Consider the following 27,569-nt stretch of genomic DNA (forward strand, 5'->3'; position numbering starts at 1 on the left):
TGTCCGGCAATTTGACCCATGCACGCTCTCCACGACATGTGTAATGTAGGACAATTGCTTCATTGGCAACCACGTCTTTGTCAAGCCGATTCTAAACTCGACCTGAAGATTCTAGTATCAAAAGGATATTAATTCCCGCTCCTTCCGAATACGCCTTCATTGTACCATGCAACGCGAGTGTGACTCCTTCCTAGGAATATGCATTCTGGAGGTACTCGGAGTGCCTTGAAGAATGTAGATGAAGAACGTGACTTTTTATGTGAGTTTATTAAATTACCCCAGCTAAGAACAGATGAGCGGCAACTTGTTCCCAGCTCGGGCAAAGACACAGTATTGTAATCACTGACATGAAATCTGGGGGAAGCTCGCATCGCACCCTCGTTGATAGATAGCTAATAAAAGAATCAATCTGTTTCATCCCCTTTGAGGAGATGGTGGGAAGACAGAGCGAGGTGGCCAACCAGCAAGGGAAGCAGTCGCGGCTATTGATGGAATTGAGAGAAAGAGGAGAGCACTTGTCCACTTCACATGTTACTCCGTCTACACACCCTACAAGCGCAGGTCAATAAGCAAATTGAAAGTAGCTTCAGTGGAATCCGTGTTTCCCATTGGATGACACTGGCCAGCACGTTTAAGCTAAAGTTGCCGCATTAAACATTGGGAGTATACTGTCACTACCCATTTGTAGTGATACTGTTCAACTCTTGGCTTTGGAGGGCACCAGTTTACTTCTCTGACTCTGGATAGGTGGTTTATTTCGCACAACTGATACATCGTGAACCATGGAGATTGGAATAGACATACTTCTCTGTTGTATACTCCGGCTCTGTTTTCTCTTCGGAACATTTGGAGGTGAGTCGATATCGATCCTTTCGCTGTCATTAATCCACGTATTTTTCGTGTTCGTGATATCAGTATGAATATTAATTAAAGCTTGTTCTTATTCTTTAGCAAATCTCACGTAATGAAAAGTACTTAATTATGTAATAAGCTGTCATGTTACGGTTCTCTCTCTCTCTCTCTCTCTCTCTCTCTCTCTCTCTCTCTCTCTCTCTCTCTCTTGATGGCAACTTACATACGTCTATATCTGATTGATACCCGCCCTGATATTGCTGGTATATTGTTAAAAGCTGCCTTAAACCAAACTCACTCACTCACTCACTCACTCACTCACTCACTCACTCACTCACTCACTTGAAAATGTTCTTAGCAATAACTTGTTTATGAGTGCCTTTTAAGCGCAATGGAATCTGCTTCGGCAGATAATCGGGAATAATTATTCTCTGTCGACTTTTTGCATTCATGTGTTTCACAATAATTACGTCTGGTGTTCTCTCTCATAGCTATATACTTACAGAAGCTGACATGTATTGCTCTATGTCCAGGTAGTTTTATTGCTCATGTTAATTCAATATAAAAAAATCTTTAATGTTAGTTTTATCTGATTCCACTGGCATCTATTATTTTATGTGATACATCAGAAATTGAAACCGAGAATCATTTTCAATCTGCGTTGGTTTGTCATAGGCGACATTAGAAATGCTCTCTTAGATGCGCGAGGAGCGGGATCAAGTGAGAAGTTGCGTGCTTGGTTTATAAATCCATCTTCGACGTTTCTCTCGTTTCAGTTTAAAGTTCATGTAGACGACAAAAGTGGCAAAGGACGTTTTGCCTTTACATTCAATCGATCACAACGTGCTCACGATATTTGAAAAAAACGCCTCAAAATAATTATCTGAACATGAAATCAAGTAATTGGATTATATTTTTTTCTTCTGACAAGCAAGTTTTCCGCTACATTTAAACTTTGTTATACAGGAATTAAATGGCTGCTTAATGCTGTAAAGTCAAATTAGCTTCGATAGGAACGTTCTCGTGTCTTCGGTAATGGAGCAAACCTTCTTAGCATTGTTGAAAAACGAAACTGTTCAACAGGAGACCTGACAAACAGGCATCGATTAATTCAAATCTAATATGTCATTATGCGATCAAATAAGCTGATGAATGTATTAATCATTGAACTGAACAATAAAAGGAATAGAACACAGTGGAATCTACAAATTAGGACTATAAACTTGTCAATAATGTGAAAAGGTTAGCTTAGTAAAACTTCGGCATTACACTTTGAACAAGATAGAGGCTCCACATTTCAAAATTGAAGAATTGTATTTTAGAATGGAAACACCTGTTGCTCTGATAGCATATGTAAGATGAAATGTACATTCAATCAAATCACATACTGCTTTCATATGCGCAATTCATGTCAAAAGGACATGCTTCTCTGTTTATTGATTGCCTTCATGGCGTTAATATGGACTATACAAGATGTGCTTCTATCCCCCAAGTCATATAACATTGACATGCAAACATAATGACTGATGTGTAGTTGTGTGTGTGTGACTGTGTAGGTAGTTACTGTTAAATATCGCCATTAACTTTGTACACACTTGATCTGTTGCATCTTACCATTCCTACTTGTAGACATACTTGATATGGCCCTTTAAATACCAGAAAGAGACTATACAGATCAAGAGTTGCACCACCCATAGCAAACGAATGCAGTTCCTGAACTATTCAGTTTGTGAACACCTTTGCAGCCGGACCTTGGTCCAAACCAGAACATTTGGGTTGAACACCGGCATGAAAATTTAATGTGCTAACGTTTTCAGAATCTCGGAGTGCAGGATAAGGGCCAACTTTGGCCATCTGTTAACAAGATTGCGTGCACAGATCTGCAGTACTTGGCTTTGGTTGAGACACATTTTGAGAACGATCCAGAGAACAGGCATTTTTCTGAAGGAATCCAATCAGGCTTCCATTTACTATCTCCAGTCTTGTTTAGTATCGTCAACACATTATTTATAGTCACATTCAGTTGGATACAACGGCTACTTTGGTACTGGTGGTATCGACTGGAGTCTTTAAGCGCAGACTTTATGCCCTTTCCCCGAGGGAGCAAAGCAATGATACTTCATTTTATTTCAACTGACACTAACTCTGTAGGCATTGCATTCATTAACTCTGTTACGATGTACTTGTACACAGATATTACGAATATGTTCAGCATTATAGCCGTCGTAAAAATACACGTTGTACATTAAATTGAGTTGTATGCCCCATTTACTTTATGACGGATTGTAATAAACACACTTACTGTGTGAGTGAGTGAGTGAATTTTGATAAACGCTGCAGTCAGCAATATTCTAACAATGTCATGGCGGCCTGTACTTTAATCTAGGCCAGATAAACCAGTGATTGACTTTATTAACAAAGTAATACGCCCTCGGGGTACGCTGGTATAACCCAGCACGGAGAAAGTCCACCCGATCCAATTAGTCGCCTTGTGTGACAAGCATAGTAACTGGGATCAAAGCTCTTCCGGGTACAGAAATATATGTCGTGAGGCATAAATTGTGTACCGTTAACAGTGAAGTCACACAATGAAACGGAAATGCCTAAGGAGAGTTTCCTACTCGAGTCTAATAGAATCGACAAGTACATACAACCTACACACACAAATACACTTTCCGAATATACTCTTGTCCATTTTGGTTGATCGTAGTAAATTCACTATGTTTTTTTCTACTTGATGTTCGTTCTTAACATTCATGTGTTTTGGTTTCCAAATAGTCTTAATAGCAAATGCAGTTTGATGTTTTTTTACTTTCCTAACATGAATCCTTTCATCTATTATTAAGATATTCTGCTTTATTGTCGAATCTTGTGGTTTACAATTCTCGATCAGCAGCAATCCATATTCTTAAAAGCTTGAAGCATATGCTTCGTTTTTATTTTATTTATAGCCAGTTGTTTCGTCTTGTATGGGGTCGTTGCTCGAAGACTTATTGAACGTCAATGTCTGTGGGCGGTATATAGATTTGTCAAAGTGAATTAATTAATTTGATTTGCCAGTCGTAGATATTCTCTTGGCGAATTGGATAAGTGGACGAATTAAAAGTTTTCTTGAAACAAATCTTGTTTGCCACGCTCTGAAGCTACAATGTATGACACAATCACTGTAACAATCCTTTACAATGATGGGACTTTATTCGTTCAGTTCTTTTTATTTGGACAGGTTAGATTTGAATTGCTTCGAAGGATTCTGTCATTCGACAGACAGGACAAACATTGCCATCACAAGCTTCTGATTGCTTTGAGAAAATTGCTAACCTGCATTGGTATTTGATTTTGCATTTGGAACACATTTAGACAGAAAGGTAACATTTGTTTATGTCTAATGCATCTTAATTCAATGCAGATCAAGAAAACAGCGTTATAAATATCCCCTTCCATGGGGCACATCAGAATTCTGTTTGTTCATAGTGAATAAAAACTATAAAAAAAAGATTTCTTTAAAACCTTAAGAAGAGCTGGGCACTTGGGCCGCTTCATGTCATCGGAAAAAAATGATTAAAAATGAAATTAATAAACACAAATGCCCTTTCTCCGGGAAAAATAACTCGTGATAAGTATCTCTTAGATAAGCTAACTTAAGAAGTTTTTTGAGAACACTGCAGGCAATGTGCACAGGGTAGAATTACATGGATCAAGGGCCGTAACTCTGTAAACAAATAATTTACGGGACAAATCTTCGAACTCAGTCTTGACAAGTATCTCTCGTGCAAACTTTCTTCGTGTAACTTAAGTAGTTTCTGAGAAAACTTGTCCCCATTTCACACAGTATGCACTGACTTGAAAAGCACAGATCAAGGGCCATAACTCTGTAAAAATGAATTTATGACACCAATTTTCAAACTCATTTGAGATGATGACCAGTGACATCAGTGTGTGAAATTACATTTCGCTGCTTAAATTTTTTTTTAGAAAATGTGTTCCCTTTGAGCAGCGGACAGACGGACGAATTCCTTTCTTACATTTCCTGTTCCTAATATACCACCTGTGCTAAAATCGTGAATATCTAATTACAAGGGGACTGACTGACTGACTGAATGTTTTGACACAGTTGAAACAAAGGCATGTCTTCCTTCGTCTTAAAGATGAATTTAAACTTTAAGAACTCGACGTTGCTACAGTTTATATTTCATTCCCCCGATAATAATCCGATATGTAAAACTCAAAGGACGCCTCGTAATCTTTGGTAGCTAAGTCATAAAACCAGTCTTCGCGTCTCCTGACTGTCATATTGTAATAGACACGACTGGTTCTTGTTCTAAAACAAACAGCTGATATATGAGCGGTATCGGAGTCGTTACTGTGCTTTGTAATGGTATATCATTTTTAACCCAAATATTCATGATACAAAAAACGAGCCATTGCAAATGTTCATGTATTTCGTCTACACGTAAGAATGTATATCCGTTGTCATATCAAAAAGACATATACATTCTTAGAAAAAAGAAACGCACAGGTAAATTTTTCGTATTGTACCAAATAAACTCGATATATTTGATTGAATATCATAGATACAAATATGAAATTTTGGAGCTCGATGGTGTTGTCGTAGTACAAAGGCATTGGAAACTGTTCATTGTCATGTCACATAAGGCCACAAGGTGCCGCTGAACTCGCCCCGGGTAGCAATCACGGCTCTGCATCTCATTGGCACTGATTGGATAAGTGTACGAATTCTGTCCTGCGGAATTCTGCGCTATTCTGCTTGCAACGCGTTTGCCAGTTGTGGGACTGTCTGCGGCGTGTTCTGACGTTGACGTATACGTCCACTGAGTTTATCCCAGATGTGTTCGATTGGGTTGAGAACTGGAGAGATCTCGACTGCCAGAGCAAGCAGTTGATGTTGGCATTATGAGGGTAGTCTACCGTGACACGAGCTGTGTGCGATGGAGCGTTGTCCTGCTGCAACAAGAATTTGAGGTTGAAGAATTTGATTCCAGTAGCGATTTGCTGTCAAATTTCCCTGAACCACAACTAAGTCAGATTTCGTGGTGTAGGATATGCGCCCCCCAACCAAGACATTGCAAATCGACAATGGCTGCGTTTTGACGCACCGTTTGTCGAATATCAGGCCACCAACATTTTCCAATAACATATATCCAATTTATACACCTGATGTTTTGCGTAGTCAGGTTCAATGAACTACAAACTACCTGTGCGTTTCTTTTTTGAAGAGTGTATATGAAGCACAACAACAAGACGTGGGCTCACGTTAGCACATAGACACTGTCTTCAATAGTAATGCTGCAGAAAAAAAAGGTAGTTGCGCTCATTTCCGAAAACGGTTAAAGACGTTTCGAACAATAACTTCACTGCAGAACAATGTCTGCCATTCTAAAGAGTGAACATTAATGTATGTCGTTAACTGTATGTCATACCAAATAACCCCTACATCGACGTTAACCGACGTTGGGTGAGCTATGCACGCGGAATCGGTATGCCGTTAACGACGCAGTTAGATGGTAATAACGCCCACGGCGAAGGCGTGAAGTACAGAGAGGTTCGATCAGGGTACTTCCAAAAGCACCAGGTTCTACCCTCCGTGGTGAAATGTATATCACGAAAGCATTCAATCATCCTTCATCACAATAATTCTGTTAGGCTCGTAGAGATGTCTAGCAGAATGCGATACACGCTTCCACAAGAGTACTATTCCCTTGAGCGTACCACTATTGTTTGCCAATTCCAACTAAAGACATATCATCCACGCTTCATTTTTATGTTTTATATTCTCTCCGAGAACTTTACAATAAAATGAAATGAGTGTAACGGCCGATTTCGTGAGTTCTTTGATCGTGTGTTGTTGAATTAATGAATCAGCTTTGGGCGGTTTATCAATTTCATCACATCATTTCAGAGCGGGAGGACAACCCAGTTCAGACCGACTATTTACAGATTATCATACAGCTGGAATATAGCTGCGTGTGGTGTAAACAGCAAACAAAAACACATATATCGGAGTGAGTCGATATATAACAGATATTGCCGATGCGATGTTAAATTATACTCAGTGTTTGTTTCTAGATTTCCCTTAATAGTTGTAAAAGAAAATGTTACTGTTCTAAAGAAAATGTCAGTGACACCTATTGATTATTTAAATTAATTATACATTAGATTTATAAACCTGTAATTAATTAACTTAATAATCTATATGTGTCATATGCTTTCTGTAGATTATGCACAAGATATTCAGGGGTAATTAATCTTCAATGACACCTGGTGATTATTTGAATTAAATATACATTAGATTTATAAACCTGTAATTAATCAACTTAATAATACCTATATGTGTCATATGTTTTCTGTAGATTATGCACAAGATATTCAGGTGTAATTTATCTTCAATTACTACCTCTTCTGTTCTCGCCTGTATGTAATGCATCTTTTGTGTGTTTTTTTATATATGTCACAGACGGACGAGACCAGTGATGTGATATTGTTTAGCACGCTCGTCCTTCATTTTGTGTGTTTCTTTGTCAATATGCTAAACTCCTAACCCGAGCATCTTCCTCTGGCTCTAAAAGTGCTTAACATCAGAAGATGTCTGAAGTTTGTTTTACGTTTCTCCTCTCTCCATCCATCACTCATAAAAAACCTCGACATATTTTGGGAAAGGATAATGATGAACGCTAGTCTTTACGCCCCGTTTCCTTCCAATAAGTAAAACGGTCCATAAGATAAAGTACCTGGGTCAAGGCGGGAGTTAAAGTCCCAGTGTTTCGATGCGGAATAATATGACCAACGTTAATTAGTTTACTTAGGAGATTCTAGCCTCCCTCTGCGCTACTATATATGCAATGAACTGCGTGTGCTTAGGGAGAAGCGTTCTCCTCGAACTGAACCGTAGAGGATCGGTGCAAAAGTGACAGATCTAATCTGTGGTCGTGACAAATACGTCATGATGTGAGAGGCTGCGTCACGTAGACACACGCCAGACAGAGAATATTGACCACTGGAAATTATGGACAGGGTGATACACGGCCTCTGTCTGCAACACTCTGCAATCCCGCTAACTAGTAACAGCAAAGTGAAGTGCAGCGTGCCAGAATCAAAGGAGTACAATAACTTCAAAGGAAGCACTGTGCTAAACGTACAAAAACGTCTTCCTTTGCTTTGAGGTGGGCTATTATATCTGGTTAATGTGATGCTGAAATGCTAAGTTCCTTTTTCCATAACTACAAACGTCTTTACTCTGGAAGGACAAGTAAAACCTCTTTAGAATGGAACGGGGAAGAAAATGTGTTGGTGATACCGTTTCACGAGGATGTCGTTAAAATGTCGTTAAATAATGCGCTACCATGAATAGTGTTGATAGAATTAGATAAGTATCAATATTTTGCCAGTATGCTTTACAGAGGAGGTACAAAATTACAGAGATAATCAGAGCACTTGAATTGATTAAATGTATTGTGTATTCTTGTGATGGTTTTCTTGGACAAATTCACATAACACAAAGGCTGTTTCGTCACATTCATCAGTTCTTTTATTTCTTTAAAGAATACATTTAACTATATATTGTCACTACATTGTTGATATTGACTTGATGCATGTTCCTACTCCTTGTGACCGCCTCCGTGGTCTTGTGGTAGAGCGTCCGCCCGGAAAGCGGAAGGTCCAGGGTTCGATCCCGGGCCGCGTCATACAAAAAGACGTTAAAAGATTGTACTTGTTGTTACCCTGTCTGGCGCTCGGCATTAAGGGGCTAAAACAAGGACTGGTCGGCTCGGAGTCAGTATACTGTGTCTGAGTGGGGTATTCATGTTAAACTGCGGCATGGTATCTCAGTGAGCTAGCACTATAAATCGGCATCAGTCCGGACTAGTACAAGCAGCCACACACACACATACACGTGCATGCACGTCGCTATATAAGTGCAATAATCTTGGACGCGACGTTAAACCCAATTTCACCTCACCTCACCTATTCCTTTTACTATAATGTTCCCAAGATGAATTATTAAGGACAATTGGGGGCACGGTGGCCCAGTCGTCTTAGGCACCGCGATTCGGTGTGCGTCCCTTGGTTACGCCCGAAACCTATAATCGTGGGTTCGAATCTCGGTTGTCTTTCTGTTTCTGTCAGCACCAAACCCGTACTCGCGGGTAACACCAAAGTGGTAAAGGTCTGAAACCTGCATCACTTAGGGATTTGCTCCACATTAATGAGTGAGTGAGTGAGTTGGGTTTAACACCGCTTTTGACAGTATTCCAGTTATATCACGGCGTGTCAGCTTAATGTGGGAGGAAAGCCCGAAGTGATGCAGGTCTCAGACGTTAACCACTTCGGCGAAACCCACGAGCACGGGTATGGTACTGACAAACCTACAAACATAAGCGGGGCGAACCGGGATTCGAAGCCACAATCATAGGTTTCTGGCGTGGCCAAGAGACGCAACACAGACGACTGGGCCACCCGTGCCCTCTGCTCCGCATTAAGCTGACACACTGTGATATAACTGTTCAAATCCTGTTAAAAGCGGAGTTAAACCCAATTCACTCACTCACTCACTATGTAGGCAATATAAACATCATTTCCCAAAGACGAACACGCTGTAGAGTTCTGCATTGAGTGGGTGACTGAACATATTTAGCAGTGGGTTAAACAATACAACATACATACCACGGCGAGGGTCACCAAGAAATGGCGTCACACATTATCGAACTTGGGCACGTGCAAGCGCATAAACCTCTGGATTACCTCGCCGCCCAAAAGAACCAGAAACATGAACTAATTGAATGGCTAATTTAAATAATTACTGTTGCAGCTCAAAGAAACCCATCATGGCACATAAGCGACAACACCCTTTCCATATTGACTGAGGCCTTGAATGTTGTAACCTTGATAAAACAAGTACTGAGCAAGAGTCGTATGATGGTCTTTGCAATGTTGGTAAAAAAGCTTGCTCGTTTGTACTTAAAAATGCTATTCTTTATAGTTATGAATACTGATACATGTTCACCTTTAGGTACGCAAAACGAGCCTTCTTTGGAATGTGTCATTAACTTTGGCGATAACATGTAACCTAATGTACGTCATGGTTCATACAGTGTACTGCAACATAATTTCAACCTACGCTTTATTTCATTATAGTTTGTAACATTCTGCTATGGCACTGATCACAACGACAAGCGATAGGAGATAATGATAGGCGACCGACACACAGGGGATTAGAAGTCTGCTATTTTCTGCTTACATGAACACGCTGTCAATGTAATAACAGTGACTGTCACACGACCAGCCGTAATGTAGCAAGTCGCCATAGATGATAAATAGACACAGACGGAAAATCCGACAAGCATACGACTTGTTAAGAAATTAAGTATAAATGACACCGCTGTACGTGTTAAGCTTTCTCGCTACGCCACTGGTCACAATCTAGGCTCTGACCTTTGACACAGAGTAAATTAGTTTTACTCTAATATACTCCCAAATTAGATTATCACCACACGCCAATAAAGGTATCGATTCGTTAGTTTAATTTGCAAAGATCCCGAGACGTAACAAGGCATCCTTGTGTGCCCGTTTGCAAGGTAACGCCAAGTGGCATTCAGAAACGTGATAATCCTTTCCAAGGCAATGCGGTACTCTTGAATAGCCGTCTTTCAACTAATTAACCATCTTCAGCTCAGTCGCCAGTCCTACGAGAATGGAATAGAATTCGTGTAAATCTGATTGCTAAGTTCGTTCGCTTTGGTATTAGCGTTAGCTGTATAATGGACATTGCCTGCTCCGACTATACATTCTGTTTGTCATTGAACTCTTTAGCGTCAAATTGTATGTCTGTGAACAAAGGCGACCGCATACGATGTAGATGTCTCAGCAAACACTGTGTCAACTTTAAAAGTGTTAACTGTTAACTTTTAATAAAGTGGTCGAAAAGATGCGGTAGAAAGGTTTATAAACATCAGAAGCAAAAGTTCATCAGAACATCTTCTTTCATGTGTACAAAGTAACCATACATCATCTGATATACAATGGCGATACTTGGAGGCGTGATGATGAAAGACTTTGCTATGTAAAGATAATTTACTTCACATATAATTCTCATTGGTTTCGTTCTGTAATTGTTTTTGGAACAGCTCTGCGTGAAAAGTAGAAATGTTTCAAATAACATTATCACTAAGGCTTCTGAGTGTAAAAACATTTAAGATAGATGAGCGTAGATGTATGTGGGTGTTTCTCTGCGGAAGGGGCTTTGCGGTGGCGTTAAAGATGTGTTGATGTTATGGACATTATTCTAGTCACATAGGCATGATTTATCTGGACTGAAGTAAGAACAGCTGTCCTGATATCTAAACATGATGGTACAAGGGGATTATCCGTGTGTGTTTACCGATCGTGTATACCACATAAATATCTCCTTTGATAGGCATTTAGAAATTGGAGTACTAAGTAAGGATGAGAATAAATGGATGAACAACTTCTTTATTTATAATTTACAATTAAGAGCAACTTTTCGGTGTAGGTTCTAACACCGTTATCAAGCAAGCTCTTAATTGTAATAAAGAAGTTGTTCATCCATAAATTCTTAGCCTTACACACAAAAACCAATTACATAACGCGAGGCTATAATATTATATGTCCGAAACGGAAACGCATGAGGTTTACTCATATTTCATTTTCCAAAGTACTTTTTGATATAGTCGGTATCGTCCAATGGACTCTTAATTTAGCAGAGATTTCGATGAAATGCTGGTCAAGACTCGATTGTTTACAGACCGCCGTTGTATGGGAAGAGTGCTTTTGTGCGTACGGTGGCCCATAAGGGACACGGAGTCTGTTTTTCAATATTTTGAAATTTGACTTACTGTTATCGTAACCTTTTGCAAAGTAACACGATTTGTCATACAAATATGTGATAAATCATGTATAAAGTAGATATCGAATCGCTCAAATGTGATGCGAAAATGTCAAAAACTAAAATGAAAATGTCCAAAACAAAAACGAAAAGGTCAAAAACTAAAATGAAAATACAGAAAAGTATTTTCACCGCGGTGTAAATATTAATAGTTTTCATCGCGGTGGAAATATTATCCCCGCGGTGGGAACATTATCACATTATAACCGCGGTGGATATACTTTTCTGTATTTAATTTATCATTTTAGTTTTTGACATTTTCGCTTTTGTTTTTGACATTTTCGTTTTTGTTTTGGACATTTTCATTTCAGTTTTTGATCTTTTCGTTTTTGTTTTGGACATTTCCATTTTAGTTTTTGACATTTTCGCTTCAAATTTCAGCGATTCAATAGCTACTAGAAAGTACATTTTCCATGTTTTCAGTTGTTTTTATACATGATTTATCACATATTTGTATGACAAATTGAGGTTAATTTGCAAAAGGTTACGATAACAGTAAGTCAAATATCAACATATTGAAAAACAGACTCCATGTCCCTCATGGGCCACCGTAGTGCAGCATTCAGTGTTAACCACGATTGGGTCTTTTACGCCCAATGAAATGGGCAGATGATCGAGACTAATTACTCTCTGGTATTAACATTTTAAATTGTTATCATCTACGGTATTTTTTTGTCGCTTTATTTATTTGAAACGCTGAGGTGTGTTATATTTATCATATAGTGTAGCCATGCCTGTTAGCATATGCAGTCACACAGGGAGAAAACGTTACGGGACGGAGTTTCGAGGTTATAATAGGATACGCAACGATATGTAGAGATTATTAAAAGTAGTTTGGCATCATTTGTAGTTTGTGGGATCGTGAGACTATCCAATTTTATGGTACAGATTTATCGCAACCATAACACTATCCAATATGCAAATATGCTTTGACAACATTTATCTGCAACAATAAAAATCCACGAGAATCTATACGTGTTCTGCTGATCTTCTTCCTTATCCATGAACATGTGTTTATAAATCGCTATCAAATAGTGATGATACCAGTTTTTCGATAAAAGATGAGCATATCCTGCCCCACCGGTGGAAGCCGACACAAACACGGGAACGTCGTGTGGTATACGCAAATGTGGGGATTTCCTTCTGTCATCATTCTTGTCACTAATGCGTCACATTTGGAAATGTTCTTTTGAAATGTTCTTAACTTTTACAAAGCTTTACTGGGGCCTTGAAGTGTGTGTGTGTTAGTGTGTTAGTGTTAGTGTTAGTGTTAGTGTGTGTGTTAGTGTGTGTGTGTGTTAGTGTTAGTGTGTGTGTGTGTGTTAGTGTTAGTGTGTGTGTGTGTGTGTTAGTGTGTGTGTGTGTGTGTGTGTGTGTGTGTGTGTGTGTGTGTGTGTGTGTGTGTGTGTGTGTGTGTGTGTGTGTGTGTGTGTGTGTGTGTGAACCAGTAAGGACTAATGTCGATTTTATAGTGCTAGTCCGCTGAGGTACCATGCCGCAGTTTAACATGAATACCCCATTCAGACACAGTATTCTGACACCGAACCGACCAGTCCATATAAAGCCCCTTAATGCCGAGCGCAAGGCAGGATAACACCAAGTACCATCTTTTAACGTCTTTTGGTATGACGCGGCCGGAGATCGATCTCCCGACCTCCCGCTCTCCGGGCAAACGCTCTACCACTAGACCAAGGAGGAGGTCATGATACCTTGTCGACATATATATGTTATGTTATATATATATATATGTTGATGTGTTTGTTGATTTCTGCCACAGAGAGCAATATTCCAGATATATCCTGTGAATAGTCGACTCCGGATCTGCCAGGCCAATGGTTGATAGTCGGAGCAACGCCAAACAATGTCGATGTTAAAAACGAACAAACAAACAAAACATTACACGTGCAATCAAATGACTCACAAATCACCCGTCAGTGCAAGCTTAATGATCGTAAGAGAGGGATACTCAATGACGTTGAGATAACAGGGTTGTACAAATCTTTATATTATTGACCATATCCAGACCAATTCCAGACAATAGGGTGTCAAGGAGCTTCTACAGGCGATACTGTGCTTATCAATAAATGATATGGCGACCAGGACGTGATTGTGTTTAATTAGTAATGGGTTAACCATGATGAGGTATAATCGATATAACTTTATCGATACAACTGTAACAATCAATATGCTGTGTTTAAAGTATGATACTTGAATTTGTATTTTACCTTTAGGGTCACTAGTTTGTTTACTTTAGCACATGTGAATAATCATTTTTCATAAAGCTAAACATTCTTTGTGTGCTTGTACTATGTACAGTGTTCTGCACGTCTCAAACACACTTAACCGCCTCCGTGGTCTAGTGGTAGAGCGTCCGCCCGGAGAGCGGTAGGTTCGGCGTTCAGTCCCCGGCCGCGTCATACCAAAAGACGTTAAAAGATGGTACTTGTTGTTACCCTGTCTGGCGCTGGGCATTAAGGGATAAACAAGGACTGGTCAGCTCGGAGTCAGTATACTGTGTCTGAGTGGGGTATTCATGTTATGGCATGGTATCTCAGTGATCTAGCACTATAAATCGGCATCAGTTCGTACTAGTACAAGCAGCCACACACACACAAACACACACGTACATGCACGTCGCTATATAAGTGCAATAATCTTGAACGCAACGTTAAACCCCTTTTCATCTCAACTCAAACACAATACTTTGACAATATGTAAATGAAATATTTATTGAAATGTTCACATACTGTGTGTTTTATTTAATCAAAAGAGAGACGTATGCGTTGGTCAAGGTTTCGGCGTTGTTATAGCAATATGCCGACGCGAAAAATTAAATTATGGAACTTAAAACAAAACATGCTGAATGCATCACAGGTATCTGTCAAATTTATATAAAATTTGAAACGCATATTTTAGTATGACAATAATAGTTTAATAACTATTTACAAATCGCGCAATAAGCTATTAGCAACTATAACAGCTAGGTAATCTTCCTTGGGGTTATGGGGATTATGAGCTTCCTGCATGATACGCCGGCAGGATTTACCTCATCACAAACCTGAAGCATACAGAGGAAGCAATGACATCAATGGGTTCTTCTCTGTTTTGGGCATTGCAGCTTGCTCTGACTATTTATTTAAACGATCTGACGCAGAGAGCTGGAGGGGGTAGCACGATTGACCCAAACTCCTTTTCATTGCCGTCACATGTTAGTGAGGTACACCTGGCGGCTGTGGAAAGTGGTCCGAGTTTCACAATAGTGTACCTCAGTTGCCATGACCCACCGGTCCAGTGTTCAAACTCAGATAATTAGTCTCATGTCGTCACTACAGAAACCGCGTTTGCTCTTTTTTACTGAAATACTTCCACATTATGGACATGTGTGACTCTGAACTTTTACCCACAATAAAATGAAACGCAGGTTATATCTTGAAATACTCTTACAAATTGACGATACACTTCAACGGACCCACTATTTGCCAATGTGGTACGACCAAGTACACTCACTATTACGTGTGGGAAAGTGAAAGGGATACCCTCAGCCTTTCATATTTGTTTGTTCTCATATCATATTTCATCTCATAATGTTGAATGTTTCTCTTAAATAGACTTTTACCTTCTTTTAAGATAATTTATCATTGGTTAATAACCCTGTTCGATCTACCAGTTAAGTCTAATGCAAATGTACCAAAGTAGATATCAGTATGTATTAATCGATCTACCCTTGGAAGAGTTTAAACTAATTTTAAAATGTTTCTACCTACATTACACCATTTGATTCGAGTGGCACGCTTTAATATTGATGGACATCTTTAATAGAATTATTCTCAGTCGTGTTCCTCAACGTGTCTGAATGCGTCATTTTCACAACTATTTACACTTCTCATAGATTCGCCAGTGTCAACACTAGAGTAACAAAATCCACTTCCTTTATAAAGTTGAAGCCTTTGTGTCTGGACCAGAAACACACAAGCAAACACCTCTTTTCGTTGTCCGACACCCATCCGGTGCGTTGGAGCACCGTTGCTTCCAAGAGTAGTGCAGACAATGTTTGCAATGCAAGCACGTTTCCTTCCTAACTACACAGAAAGCTTTCGCCCATCCCGTCGAGGCATCGTGACTTCTTCCAGCTTGCTCTTCAGCCCCGTGGAGCCAAATGGCGGGAGAGTATTGATGTGATGCCAGGAGGATCAAAAGGGATAAGCTTGACGCAATACGTGCCTGTTATGTAGCTGAGGTGGTGGTCGTGGAGCTGGAAGTCTCGGAGCGTGAGTCTGCACGATCAACAGCGTTAACTAATCGTTTCATTGTCATGATACGTTTCTAATAAAGGTCTCCACACACTGTTTCATTGGAGGGCATGCGGCGAATATTACAACTTTATGGCAATTGTTTTCGGAATTTGTGTATTCTGTTAGATTTGGATAATGTTTGGAATTGTTTGATTTCCATTACCGTGTTATTTGGACCCTTTTTTCAGGGGGTGAATGTGGTGCGAGTTGAAATCGGCAGGACTTAGGCTTGATCAGTTATAGACATTATGAAAAGAAAGACGGCCAAGCGGATCCCACTGTGCCCTTTAATTGTCCTTTGAGTACAGCTTTCAAAACAAAATTCTTCCTCTTTACGCTAGTCTAGCAATTGGGCGGAAAGTGCAATGCTTTAAATCTTTAATATCACGACTGATATCAGGCTTTTGCTAATCAATTGGCCCTGTTGAAAGAAGACTTTGATCTGTAATCAAGACAAGGTTTTCATGGAACACCGTTAAATCTAGCGATAAGAGTATGACCCGATACGGAACTGACTCCAATTATCCTTTAGTTACGATGTCTACGTTCTGCAGTGTATCAAGGTATTGCGGGCATCATCTGGACTGAAAGTCACTTCTCCTCAAATTAACGAGATCAGGGTGAGTCATTTTGCAGGTGTCCATTTCTTCGTTTCGTTTTCTACCCCAGCTGTACCTCTGGCAAATATTTACACGAAACCGCCAATGCTTATGGTGACTCAAATGCAAGACTACGTATTATATTCCCATTGTTATTGCTTCTGGTTGTCCTCATATTGCTCCATTAAATCTGATTCTGGAAACAGAAGGAAATTTCTCATCATATCGTGTTGCCTTGGTGAACAAGCATCTCTCATTGGTTTAGTGTTGTTATGTCATCTATTTTAGTTTAAGCGTTCAGGATAATACAACTGATGTTTCATGTAGTCACGAAGTGAACCAAGTCTGTGGGTTTCATTTTTAAAAAGCTCAAACTAAAAGAATTTGTTGAAGAATGTAATTATTAACTACTCTCCCGTCAGACTTTACTGCGTGTGCGTGCGTGCGTGCGTGCGTGCGTGCGTGCGTTTCACACCACACTCAGCAATATTTCAGCTATATCAGAGGGACCGATAAATAATCGCGTCTGAACCCGACAATCCAGTCATCGATATTGCGAGCAACTGTCTACGCCTTCGGTTAGTTGGTTGGTTGGTTTGTTGTTTTACGCCGCACTCAGCAATATTCCACCTATATGACGGCGGTCTGTAAATAATCGAGTCTGGACCAGACAATCCAGTGATTGACATCATGAACATCGATCCACGCAATCAATGACATGCATCAACCAAGTCAGCGAGCCTGACCACCCCGATCCCGTTAGTCGCCTTTTACGACAAGCATGGTCGCCTTTTACGGCAAGCATAGGTTGCTGAAGACCTATTCTACCCCGGATCTTCACGGGTCCTACGCCTTCGGAGTACAATGACACGCAATGAATCAAGACACCGAGCCGCACGTACCACCCGACCTGTTACATCGCCCCTTACGACAAGCATAGGTTGGTGGGGACCTTTCTAACCCCCAATCCACAAGGGTAGTTCACTGTTGGCTTACATGGGAACTAGATATTGCTTAACGTCTGAAAGCAAACACATATGTTTATTAATCATTTACTGTAAAACATTTATACTTTTACACAGATAATAGTTCACAAATGCCCAAACACGTTGTTTTCACTAATAAGTCTGAAAATATAGGTTAACAGATATCCTAAAGTTATTTCTGTACATTTGCATTTAGGGGCGGTCGGGTAGCCTAGTGGTTAAAGCATTCGCTCGTCACGCTGAAGACCTGGGTTCGATTCCGACATGGGCACAATGTGTGAAGCCCATTTCTGGTGTCCCCTGCCGTGAGGTTGCTGGAATATTGCTAAAAGCGGCGTAAAACAACACTCACCCCTATTTACGTTTTGTAAGCAGCTCTTCGGTTCATGACATACATAGCCGATGGGGTAGGAGATGACTATCCTTTTCGCGAACACCTGGTGTCATCATCATGGTCCATTCATATAATTTTCGGTGGATAATCAAGACTGGTTATTCTCTTGCATTGACATTTTATTTATACAAGTATATAAAAGTTGCTGGGTCACCACAGCGCAGCGCATGATATGTGCTCGCGTGGTATGTGAAAGCATATTATTCTAAAGGATAGTATGTTTATAATCTTTCATTAAAATACCAAAGGCTGACATTCTCTACAGTCTTCGACTCACCATGGCATTCTTTGCATGCTGTTTTGTCAGATTTTGCGTCATTAGATAAATACTGCATCGACAACAAGTCTCTGATGAACTCTCAGAGGAACCCATGAGTTAATTCATGTGGTGTTTGAAAACCTTTCTGGTTCCTCGGAGTTGATATCACAAGATATAAACCAGCTTATGCGTTGGTAGTTTGTCAAAATGGAATTTAATTATTTTGTTCACGATAGAAAACAAAAATGACACCAAAGACGTTAAACTTTGAAAATAATTATTGAAAAAACACAGCAGTAGAAAGACATTTCTAAATTGATTAATTCGTTTTTGTTGTTGTTACATTGGGTTTTTTTAAACTGATAATCGTATACGACTAACGCACATACACAGTTCCCAACTGATTAAAATGTGTATTGCAAATTACATTGGAGAGTCAAACATGAACAAATGTACAATAGCAATGCAATTAATACCGAATGGTGTTGACTTTCATATTGTTATCTGCTTCTTTTGTTTCATATGTTGTGATCTATTATCAACAGTCCAGCAATATGAAACATGTAACTGTAATTAACGTACTATCACGAGAACGAATACACTCAATGAACGTTAACACAATACGTATCTAAACAATGCAGTGAAGACAATATATCCAGCTAACCATTTATCTCATAAACTAGTTCAGAATTTTTCCGTCTTCATGGAGCAAATATAAACAATGCACCTCTGAAAAGACATGTTTAGTTTAAAGGAAATGTTGTCACATTTATCACAACTGATACATCTATCACATTTCGAATCAAGAGAATCAAGCCTTCTGTTATTCAAATTTTAAAATATGACACTGGAAGTATTGACGAAAGATTTCAAACAAATAATGCACAGAGCTTCCTAAAAATAAACATATATGCAAACACAAGCATTAACCATGCAGTATGAAGACTATTCGTTTTCAGTTGCTTCAAAGGCTGTTGCGAGCAATCACGGTGTTAACTACGCCAGGTCTAGCCTTATAACAGTATCTCCAGAAATGTGATTGTCATTATTCTGAACCGGTTACTATGCGTCATAACTTTGAGAATGTCCAATAACAAAATGGTTTGAAAATGTCACGTATCAAATGCCAAAGGCGGAACCTGCTTAAGCGTATTAAAAAAATGGCAATGGCTCCTTTCATTCAAATGAAATCAAAAAGCACAAAAAGTAACCTTTGATGTTAATCAAAGTGCCGTTCTCAGATGTATTAATTTTGTATTCGCCATGCTTTTAAGATTTGCACTTTCCCCGAAATAAGATTTGTCCATGTTTCTTCAAAGAATGTAAAAGATATTGCACTCCACTTACCAATATATTTATAACCTCTATTTATCTGACGATATTTATGTTAAGATCATGTGTCTGAAAGTGTTGCTGTGGGCGTTGTTTTCATATTTGTGGTGTAAATGTGGGGAAATCAGCGGGATTCAGAGGCAAGATCACAGTCAGTAGCGAGCGTGTCCATCTTCCGCATTGATGCAGTTCTGACATGTTCGCCTCACTAAAGCCACGAAACGTTGAAGAAAGGCCTGGGGATAGGGCCTGAAAAAAAGGAGTTTCTTCAACGTTGTTAGAGAATCTGAAGACGTCGCAGACATCGTTCCATTTCATCCAAAACATGTTCAACTGATGACAAATAAGGGGATCTTGCAGGCCAGGGTAACACATTTACATTGTTCTGAGTTAGACACTGGTGCACAACTCGAGCAGCATGTGGTCCACCGCAAGTGTTGTCTGCACCACTGCATGGAGACGTCGACGCTGGACGCCTAGATGTTGACGTCGTCGGACAGTCCTCGCCAAGGATGTTACGGGCTGTGAGTGTTGTTGTCCAAACCGTGTATCGAAGATGCGTGGTTCGAATCCATATGTTTTGGCGGGTGGTTGTTATGTGTGGGCGACCACTACGGGGGTGGTACTGACGTGGTTGTTGCTTCGATAACTTCACCTTCAGTTCCCTATCGAGTTCCCGTAAATGTTGAATTGGCGTGCGACGTCAAGTTGCGAGGTACCTGATTTGCACATTCCTATGGTTCAGGATTTGTGATTTTCACACAGGTGTAGCATCGTGAAATCTCATCAAGCAATCGGAAGTGGTGTTTATCTCAACACGGCACTTTTCCGAAGATTATATACAGTGGGATTGATATGGAATTGGACATATCAGTCCTCATATGGAGACCATTTGAAGCAGTTTCTCCCGAATACTCGTTATTTCTTGGTCAAAAAGAAAGCTTTTTCATAAAAATTATCCTTGGTTTAATTCCAAAAATTCATCTGTAAGTTGAAAAAAATCCACGTTGCAAGAACTTTGCCTTTGAGTACATATGATACTTGAGATACGTCGGGTTTGTAGAGAACTGCTTTCTCCAGGTGGCAACGCAATGAACTGTAAGCATGACTTAGATAATGGTATCTGGAACATACCAGGACGCATGTGGGTGTCTTTGACTGTCCAAAGTGACTTTTGATACATACAGATTTCCGTCCACATCTTAAAAATAATAAGAATCGTTTTTGCAAGACTTGTAATAGACTATCTATTTGGAGGCTTACATTATGGAGAGCGCATTTCTGAATGCATATGCATGAACCGTTGTTTTAACAGACCAGCTATTTGTATAAAATTGTCTGTTTTGCTCGGGGGAGGGGGAGTATTTGTTGTGTCATCAACAATGGGTGTTATTTCGACATTATCGTTACAATCACCTGATCTGAGGCATCTGAAGCTAGGTGAACGTTCTTGTCAGTCAATCAGCGTTGAGGCTTCTCTGTACGATTGAGCGAAGCCTGCAGACAAACATATCTGATGTCTTTATCTCGAAAACGAATACAATTTAGGCAATACAAATGCGAAACAGTAACACCGTGGTATTATTTTGTAATGGATAGTACGTTTCTCCGCGCCATGGCATCTACGCCCAAAAGGGTTACAATTGTGGATGTTTGTGTTCTGAGGATGTTTTCTTTGATATAATTATAGATAGAAAATTCCGAATCGGGGCTGTTAAGTAATTAAGATAGTTTTAGAAAGCTTTCATCTGATTAGATGAAGATGGGTCCTCCTTTTTGCTGCCGCCTAAACAATCAACTTGACTCTAAAGAAAGTCCGTTGAAGATGTTTCAACTGTACGTTTGTGCATTTAACGTACCTGCAAGGGCTAGGTAGGGTTAAGGCTTAGACTAGGCAGTAACGGTTCAGAACCTATCAGGATAAAAACGGTCTTACTGTTCATCAATTCAACGTTACAATGTGTATTAACATTGTGACCTTGAACCCTTATGACATTGACCTTGTGTGATTGATCTCACTGCTCAACTATCAGATTTAACCCTATAATTGCATGTTGATATCTGTGGGTAATTTTCAATTTCCGCTCAGTTTCATGTTTAATCTTTGACGTGTTTGGTTGATTTTAACACTCAGCCCAACTAAAGTAAGAGATGGCAAAGGGTTTGAGGGCGTTTGCCATGATGGATCAGTTTACTCAAATGGCACCTTTTCTAGATTATCTCGGATGGTCTGCTAATATGTCGACAAAAACGTCATTTGGGACAAAAAATTGAATCAACGAAATAAGCTGTATTTGTGAACTCTTGTTTTTTAACATTTTGAGATTTGAGAACTGATTGGATGTGCGATTCGACCTGACGTGATCGACTTTTTCAGTCAAAGTTGAAGTTGGTCTCGTTCTAAATTTCCCTTAGGACACTGAATATTATATTGCAAATCGATTCACTTAGTGAACAGTCTTCTTATAATACGACCCAGTGCAATTAAGAGACTTTACGTTACGTAATAACATTCTTCCAGACATATGTCAGTGCTGAACATGTACAACAATTTAATCAAGGATTGGTGCTCGGAGACGTATGCTATATCCAATGCTTCAATTGCCATGCTTTCCTGGAAATGAAACTGTATAAAGTTGCATTTTAGTCGTAAAATAAGAATCCTTTTGGGCAACATCGCCGTATTATGTCTTGAAAGAAATAGTTTACTAGACATTAAGTTAGTTATGTACACACAAATTTCCGTACAAAAACAGCACCCAGTGTTTCTTTTTGTGTTTCAGACAGTGATGAGGTCAAATGTTTTTTATTCAATGGCAATGACACCATACACCGTGTAGTTTCCTTCTAGGTAATTCTAAATGGTTCCCGTTGACATTGGAAGGTAGTTCATGAGTTAAATCTGAAAGTGATCTTGAACTGGGGTTAATGTAGCATTTCATGACTAAGATAAAGTGACCTTGTTATCTAAGTCAATGAAGGTTTATTGATCTGTTGGATGAAGAGAGGTGTTTTATCCAATGAGTTGTTGAGAATATTCTTTTCCTAGATACAATCTTCCGTTTTCAGAAGATTACATTATCCGCTGCATTATCATAAAATGACCTTACAGTCTCCTATCCATTTCAATTTGCAGCACTTGGTTCTTTCATGGCAGCCTCATTATTTTTCCCATGCTGTATAGAAGCTTCCCCGCGAGTGATACGTTCCGATCATCGTAAAGTAACTCATATGTAAGCTATAGATTGAGCTCAGTTTAGGTCATTTCTTTCCAATGAGGATTACCTTCATGATGTGTAGCTATTAGGATTATGCTTTTGAAATAAACAAATAGTTTTGACGGCTCACTTTCACATGAAAATGATTAAATATAATCGATAGAGAAATGATTTTAACGTAGACTGGTTATGCTTAAAGTCAAATGTAGCGTCAGACCTCTATGGTAAAAGAAGTGCAAGGTTGGTTCAGGCAGCGGTCGCTGGACGTGCACAAAAGTATATTTCATCGACTTTGGTAAAAACATTACACATAATAATAAGAAGAAGAAGAAGAAGAAGAAGAAGAAGAAAAGAAGAAGAGGACGAAGAAGAACTATAATACTGGGAGGGCATGGTTTGATTAATGTGAAGGCTCTTCATGATAGAATTGTTTTGTGCACATTTGCACACATTTATTTGTCTGATTATCCTCATGTGAATCATGTCAAAACAAGACATTCCACAGTTTTCTTAAACGAGACAAGGATGTGGGACATAATCTCCATGTCAATGTTGATTTTGTTGATGGATCTGTACTACTTGACGGTACAGATATGTGTGTCAACCAAGTGCCAGACTCAGTTTTGCAGGGAGAGGCTTTCTGAACCACCACTGCATCGAGTTCAGTGCAGAGTGTTGAGAAGATCAGCAACCCAACAGAGCGCTTCGCTAGGATGAAGTCGGATGGCCTGAAAAGTATAATAGAAGGTTTTCTGTTTGCTGCTCAGGACCAGTCACTTCCCAATCGAAACCGTCAATGTGTTTTTGCATCAAAATGTACATATGAAATGGGGATCATGCAATGAATTTAATGAGACTGTCCAACATATTGTCAGTGGATGCCAGCTTTGGCACAAACACAGTATCTTAAGCGACATGAAGGAGTGGCTAGATCCTTTTATAACCGTCTTCGCTATGCTTGTGGTTTTGACACAGAGGTCCATCCATGGTACGACTGTGAATATGCAGAGGGCGTTATGGAAAATGATAAATACAATATTCTTTGGAAAAGGCCGGTATACAGCCTCAGACGTATCCAGGCCCACAAACCTATCATGTCCTTTTTGATAAATCCAATGAAATCGCTCATATCATTGAATTTTCTGTCCCTTTTGACACTAATGTGATTGACAAGATTTAGTAACAACATGGCGAATACGCGGACCTCGCTTTTGAAATGTCACGCTTGTATCCCCAAAACCAAGTTGTACGACTCCCCATTAATCTCGGTGCCTCAGGTTTGGTACCTCCCAATCTGTTGACTGACATTGGGAGAGTACCCGGGTTTTTTGCTAGAAATACAGCCCTTCTGACAATCTAGGTAATGCAGAAGGCTGCAGTGTTGGGAAGCCCTCACATTCTCCGAAAAGTTCTGAGTGGGTTTGACAAGGAAGCTCTTCCTGTGAGAAGTCCCATTCGCTGGGCTGCGTGTAGAGGGGGCAAGGGCCCTGAGCTGATGATGAACCTAACCAGCCTGACTGTGCCAGGATCACCCAAACCCTCTTTACGGCATTTTCTATTTTAGTCTGTAAATAATAATAATAATAATAATAATAATAATAATAATAATAATAAATCCATGTTTTATAATGCCATTTCAACCAAAATGTACTTTTAAAAGCCTCCTTAAAAGTCAACGAACTCACTATCCTCTGTTTTAATAAGTCCAATATCGTCTGTTCTATTTTGGTCCCAAAACATACTTAACGTTACCAATGACGTGGACGTAACGAAATCAATTTTCGCCCATCTCAGCTATTGCACCCAAAGTAGATTAACAGTGTCGTGTAATATGTAACATAATACCGTGGTGTTTGCCAATAGTGTTCCGGATGTAAAGATGTAAGACAAAACAAAAACTCAAATCTTGCACCTTTCAATAATATTTATGTCATCGACTACATGGTACCTCATAATTCTGAGGCAATGTTGGTACATACTCGTGGTACCCTCAGGCATTTAATTTATGACAAAGGACATAAGCATGGTTCTCTTACAATGTCAACGGCGACACGTTGCAAAGACCTTATGTTCAAAGATATCAATGTTTGTGAATGTGCGCTACCATCTCATTCAAGGATATTACACTTATGTCATCGACTACATGATATTACATGGAGGATATTCTGAGGTAATCCTGGTATATGGTACACTTATGTTAACGTAGAAAACCTGAGAAAGTGTTTATGATCATTAACGTAAATATTGGTGTATACGACACAAGTAATGTCCGCTGCATCATCTCTTGTTCGGCCTCTTCACTTGTAAGCCGTGTCAGCATCTGCCAGGAACTGTGACCTCTCGTCCTCCCCAGATTCCTCCAGCTTGTCACCCGTGCCATGTACCATGAACTAACATCAATCAACGATGTGTGAAAACATACATGTTCATCAGGCAATTGGCTTGGGCAATTCTTCAGAGGCCATGTTACTGACAGGTCACCGGTAAGCAGAGATGGAGCGAGTGAAGTCTGGTGGTTAATCCATATCTCGGTGTATTGATATTGATCCTTTTGACCACGTTGTGGCTCCAAGGGGCGGTCGTGTTGATACTAGCAAATACATGTATGAATTGCACGCTCTGCATTGAGTGTCCAGTATTCAAGATGATGGTTTCGTTACAAAATGAGACTTTGATAACTGTTTGGGTTAAATTTCCCCAAGAGGGAAGGGAATTATCACAACATAATTACCTCATTTTCACTTCTGTTTCATGTGAATATAAAAAAATCTACGGCGCTATGATTACACAAAATTATATCATCTTGACGTCTACATTGTTAGATATGACGTTCTTAAAGGGACGAGAGACAACTAATTCATATTATTTTATATATACTACTCACTAACGCCCATGTCCAGATCTTCTGCAAATATATATTTGGTTCTTAATATATAGTGAGTTTTCCAGTATGATCCAGGTTGTATGGTGATTGCTGAATTCATATTGGATATCTGTGTTAGAGTACTTGTTCATAGTTCAAACTGTTCACGGAGTTAAAACTTAGTCTTGTGTCCAAACATGGGTGCCAACATTGTAAATCAAACCAATTGGCAGAACATTAATTCAGTGCCCAGACACAAACCTTTGTTTTGATGAAAACGGAACTCTTTATACTTTCTCGTATCACCAGCAAATAGAACCAATTCCCTGTTCGCGGAAACAAATTATATTTCGTGATTCCGTCTGAGTTTCGACATTGATCAAGCACCGGCTTTCCTCTTTTGAAAACTCTCCAAACTGGGAACATTATCCTGACTTCACATATAGGTTACCGAGGTAACCGCGTCTCTTCTCGTCTGAGAAGGGGATACCTCACTTGAAATAATTGTATTATTATCCATAATCGAAAATGTGTTTCCTGTTTACCCTTCCTTAATGAGAAGGGATCACTTTCAAAGTAGCAAAGTGCACGCCGCGAGTCATGATAAAGGCAATGAATGACGTCCTCATATTCGCCACTCAGTTTTGACGTCACCAAAGTGTATATGACATTAACGTCATATTGTATTCACGGTCATTGCACATCTATGGAGTTGTGTCTATTAGTTAGGATATCACAGCTTAGTTCGGATATCACTGATTAGTTCGGGTATCACAGATATATTAGTGAGCCCATGGTGTTTACGTCACAGACAGCAATAATACAGCTTATCAGACAGTCTGTATATATTTCGAGTTTAGCCAGGCACTCAAGTTGTTAAGCAGCGTTGAAAGCAATGGTCAGTCATGTCACATATTGTGGCCGCCCGATTCCCTTAACTCGACTTCTATGACAAGCATGAGATATTGGGGGACTCGTCTGACCTGGAATCCCAAAGGGACTCGACTCGTGCCCTGGTACTGCTTATCAAACATCAAGCAGACGGAAAGGTTATTTTGTAAGGCCATGACTATGTAACCTCTACCCTTGACTTGAATAATGATGACCCTCATTTGACCATATATATTCTGTTTGAAGGTAATGCCTACATACATGAAATTTGGACAACTTCGTGGTGTATTCATTTCACGTACTTTGGCCAGGCAATTTGGGGATTTGATCATTTAAGGTTTTGGGGTATGGTGTTTTCGTTGAAGGCAAATAATTCTTTTCTTAATTAAATCTCGACACATGCAAATATGGTGATAGATGAGGATTGGAAGCAAATTGAGTTTGCTGTTCATTATAAACGAAAAAAATAGTATCTGTGACATTGCTTCTTTTTATTGTTCTCCTAATATTTGTGGACATATGCCTACTGTTTAATTTACATTGCAGATTTGATCATCTGAAATTCCCAATGGTACCATCGCCCCTGATGTAATTACATCTCCAATCTTCAATCACTGTCAAAGGACTATTTGATTATATTTGGAATCCCTATTCAACATCATTTTACTTCTATGCAACTCTGTATTATCTGCAATATGGAAGATGTGATGTGGTGGTGATATATAATACATGATATATATCTAAACATACAGGATTATTACTGTGTAGGAGTAACAGAGATGCATATATCGGCTCGTAAGAAGAACACAAGATGTGTATATGTCAGATGCAAAGAATTTGCTCGGCTACTGTGTTCATGGTTGTGACCGGTATGCGACATGTATGAAAAAAATAAATAACAACAACAATGTGAACAACAGCAGTAGCAATGTTTTCACTTTTTCAGCTTCATTTTGGACTTTCCG

The 27,569-nt window shown here is 39.5% G+C and overlaps 1 protein-coding gene across 1 annotated transcript in view; it reads left to right on the forward strand.

The window, feature by feature from the left end:
- Positions 1–494: 494 nt before the first annotated feature.
- LOC124148736 (opioid-binding protein/cell adhesion molecule-like) overlaps positions 495–27,569 on the forward strand; it is a 47,852-nt gene continuing 20,777 nt past the window's right edge. The window contains exon 1 of the mRNA XM_046519994.2: positions 495–852. Coding sequence (XP_046375950.1) covers positions 783–852 — 70 coding nt within the window. The 5' untranslated portion in view covers positions 495–782. The remainder of the gene's footprint in view (positions 853–27,569) is intronic.

Source organism: Haliotis rufescens, unplaced genomic scaffold (genome assembly GCF_023055435.1).
Source record: "Haliotis rufescens isolate VD_foot unplaced genomic scaffold, xgHalRufe1.0.p SCAF_3, whole genome shotgun sequence".
In the NCBI taxonomy this organism is placed as follows: Eukaryota; Metazoa; Mollusca; class Gastropoda; order Lepetellida; family Haliotidae; genus Haliotis; species Haliotis rufescens.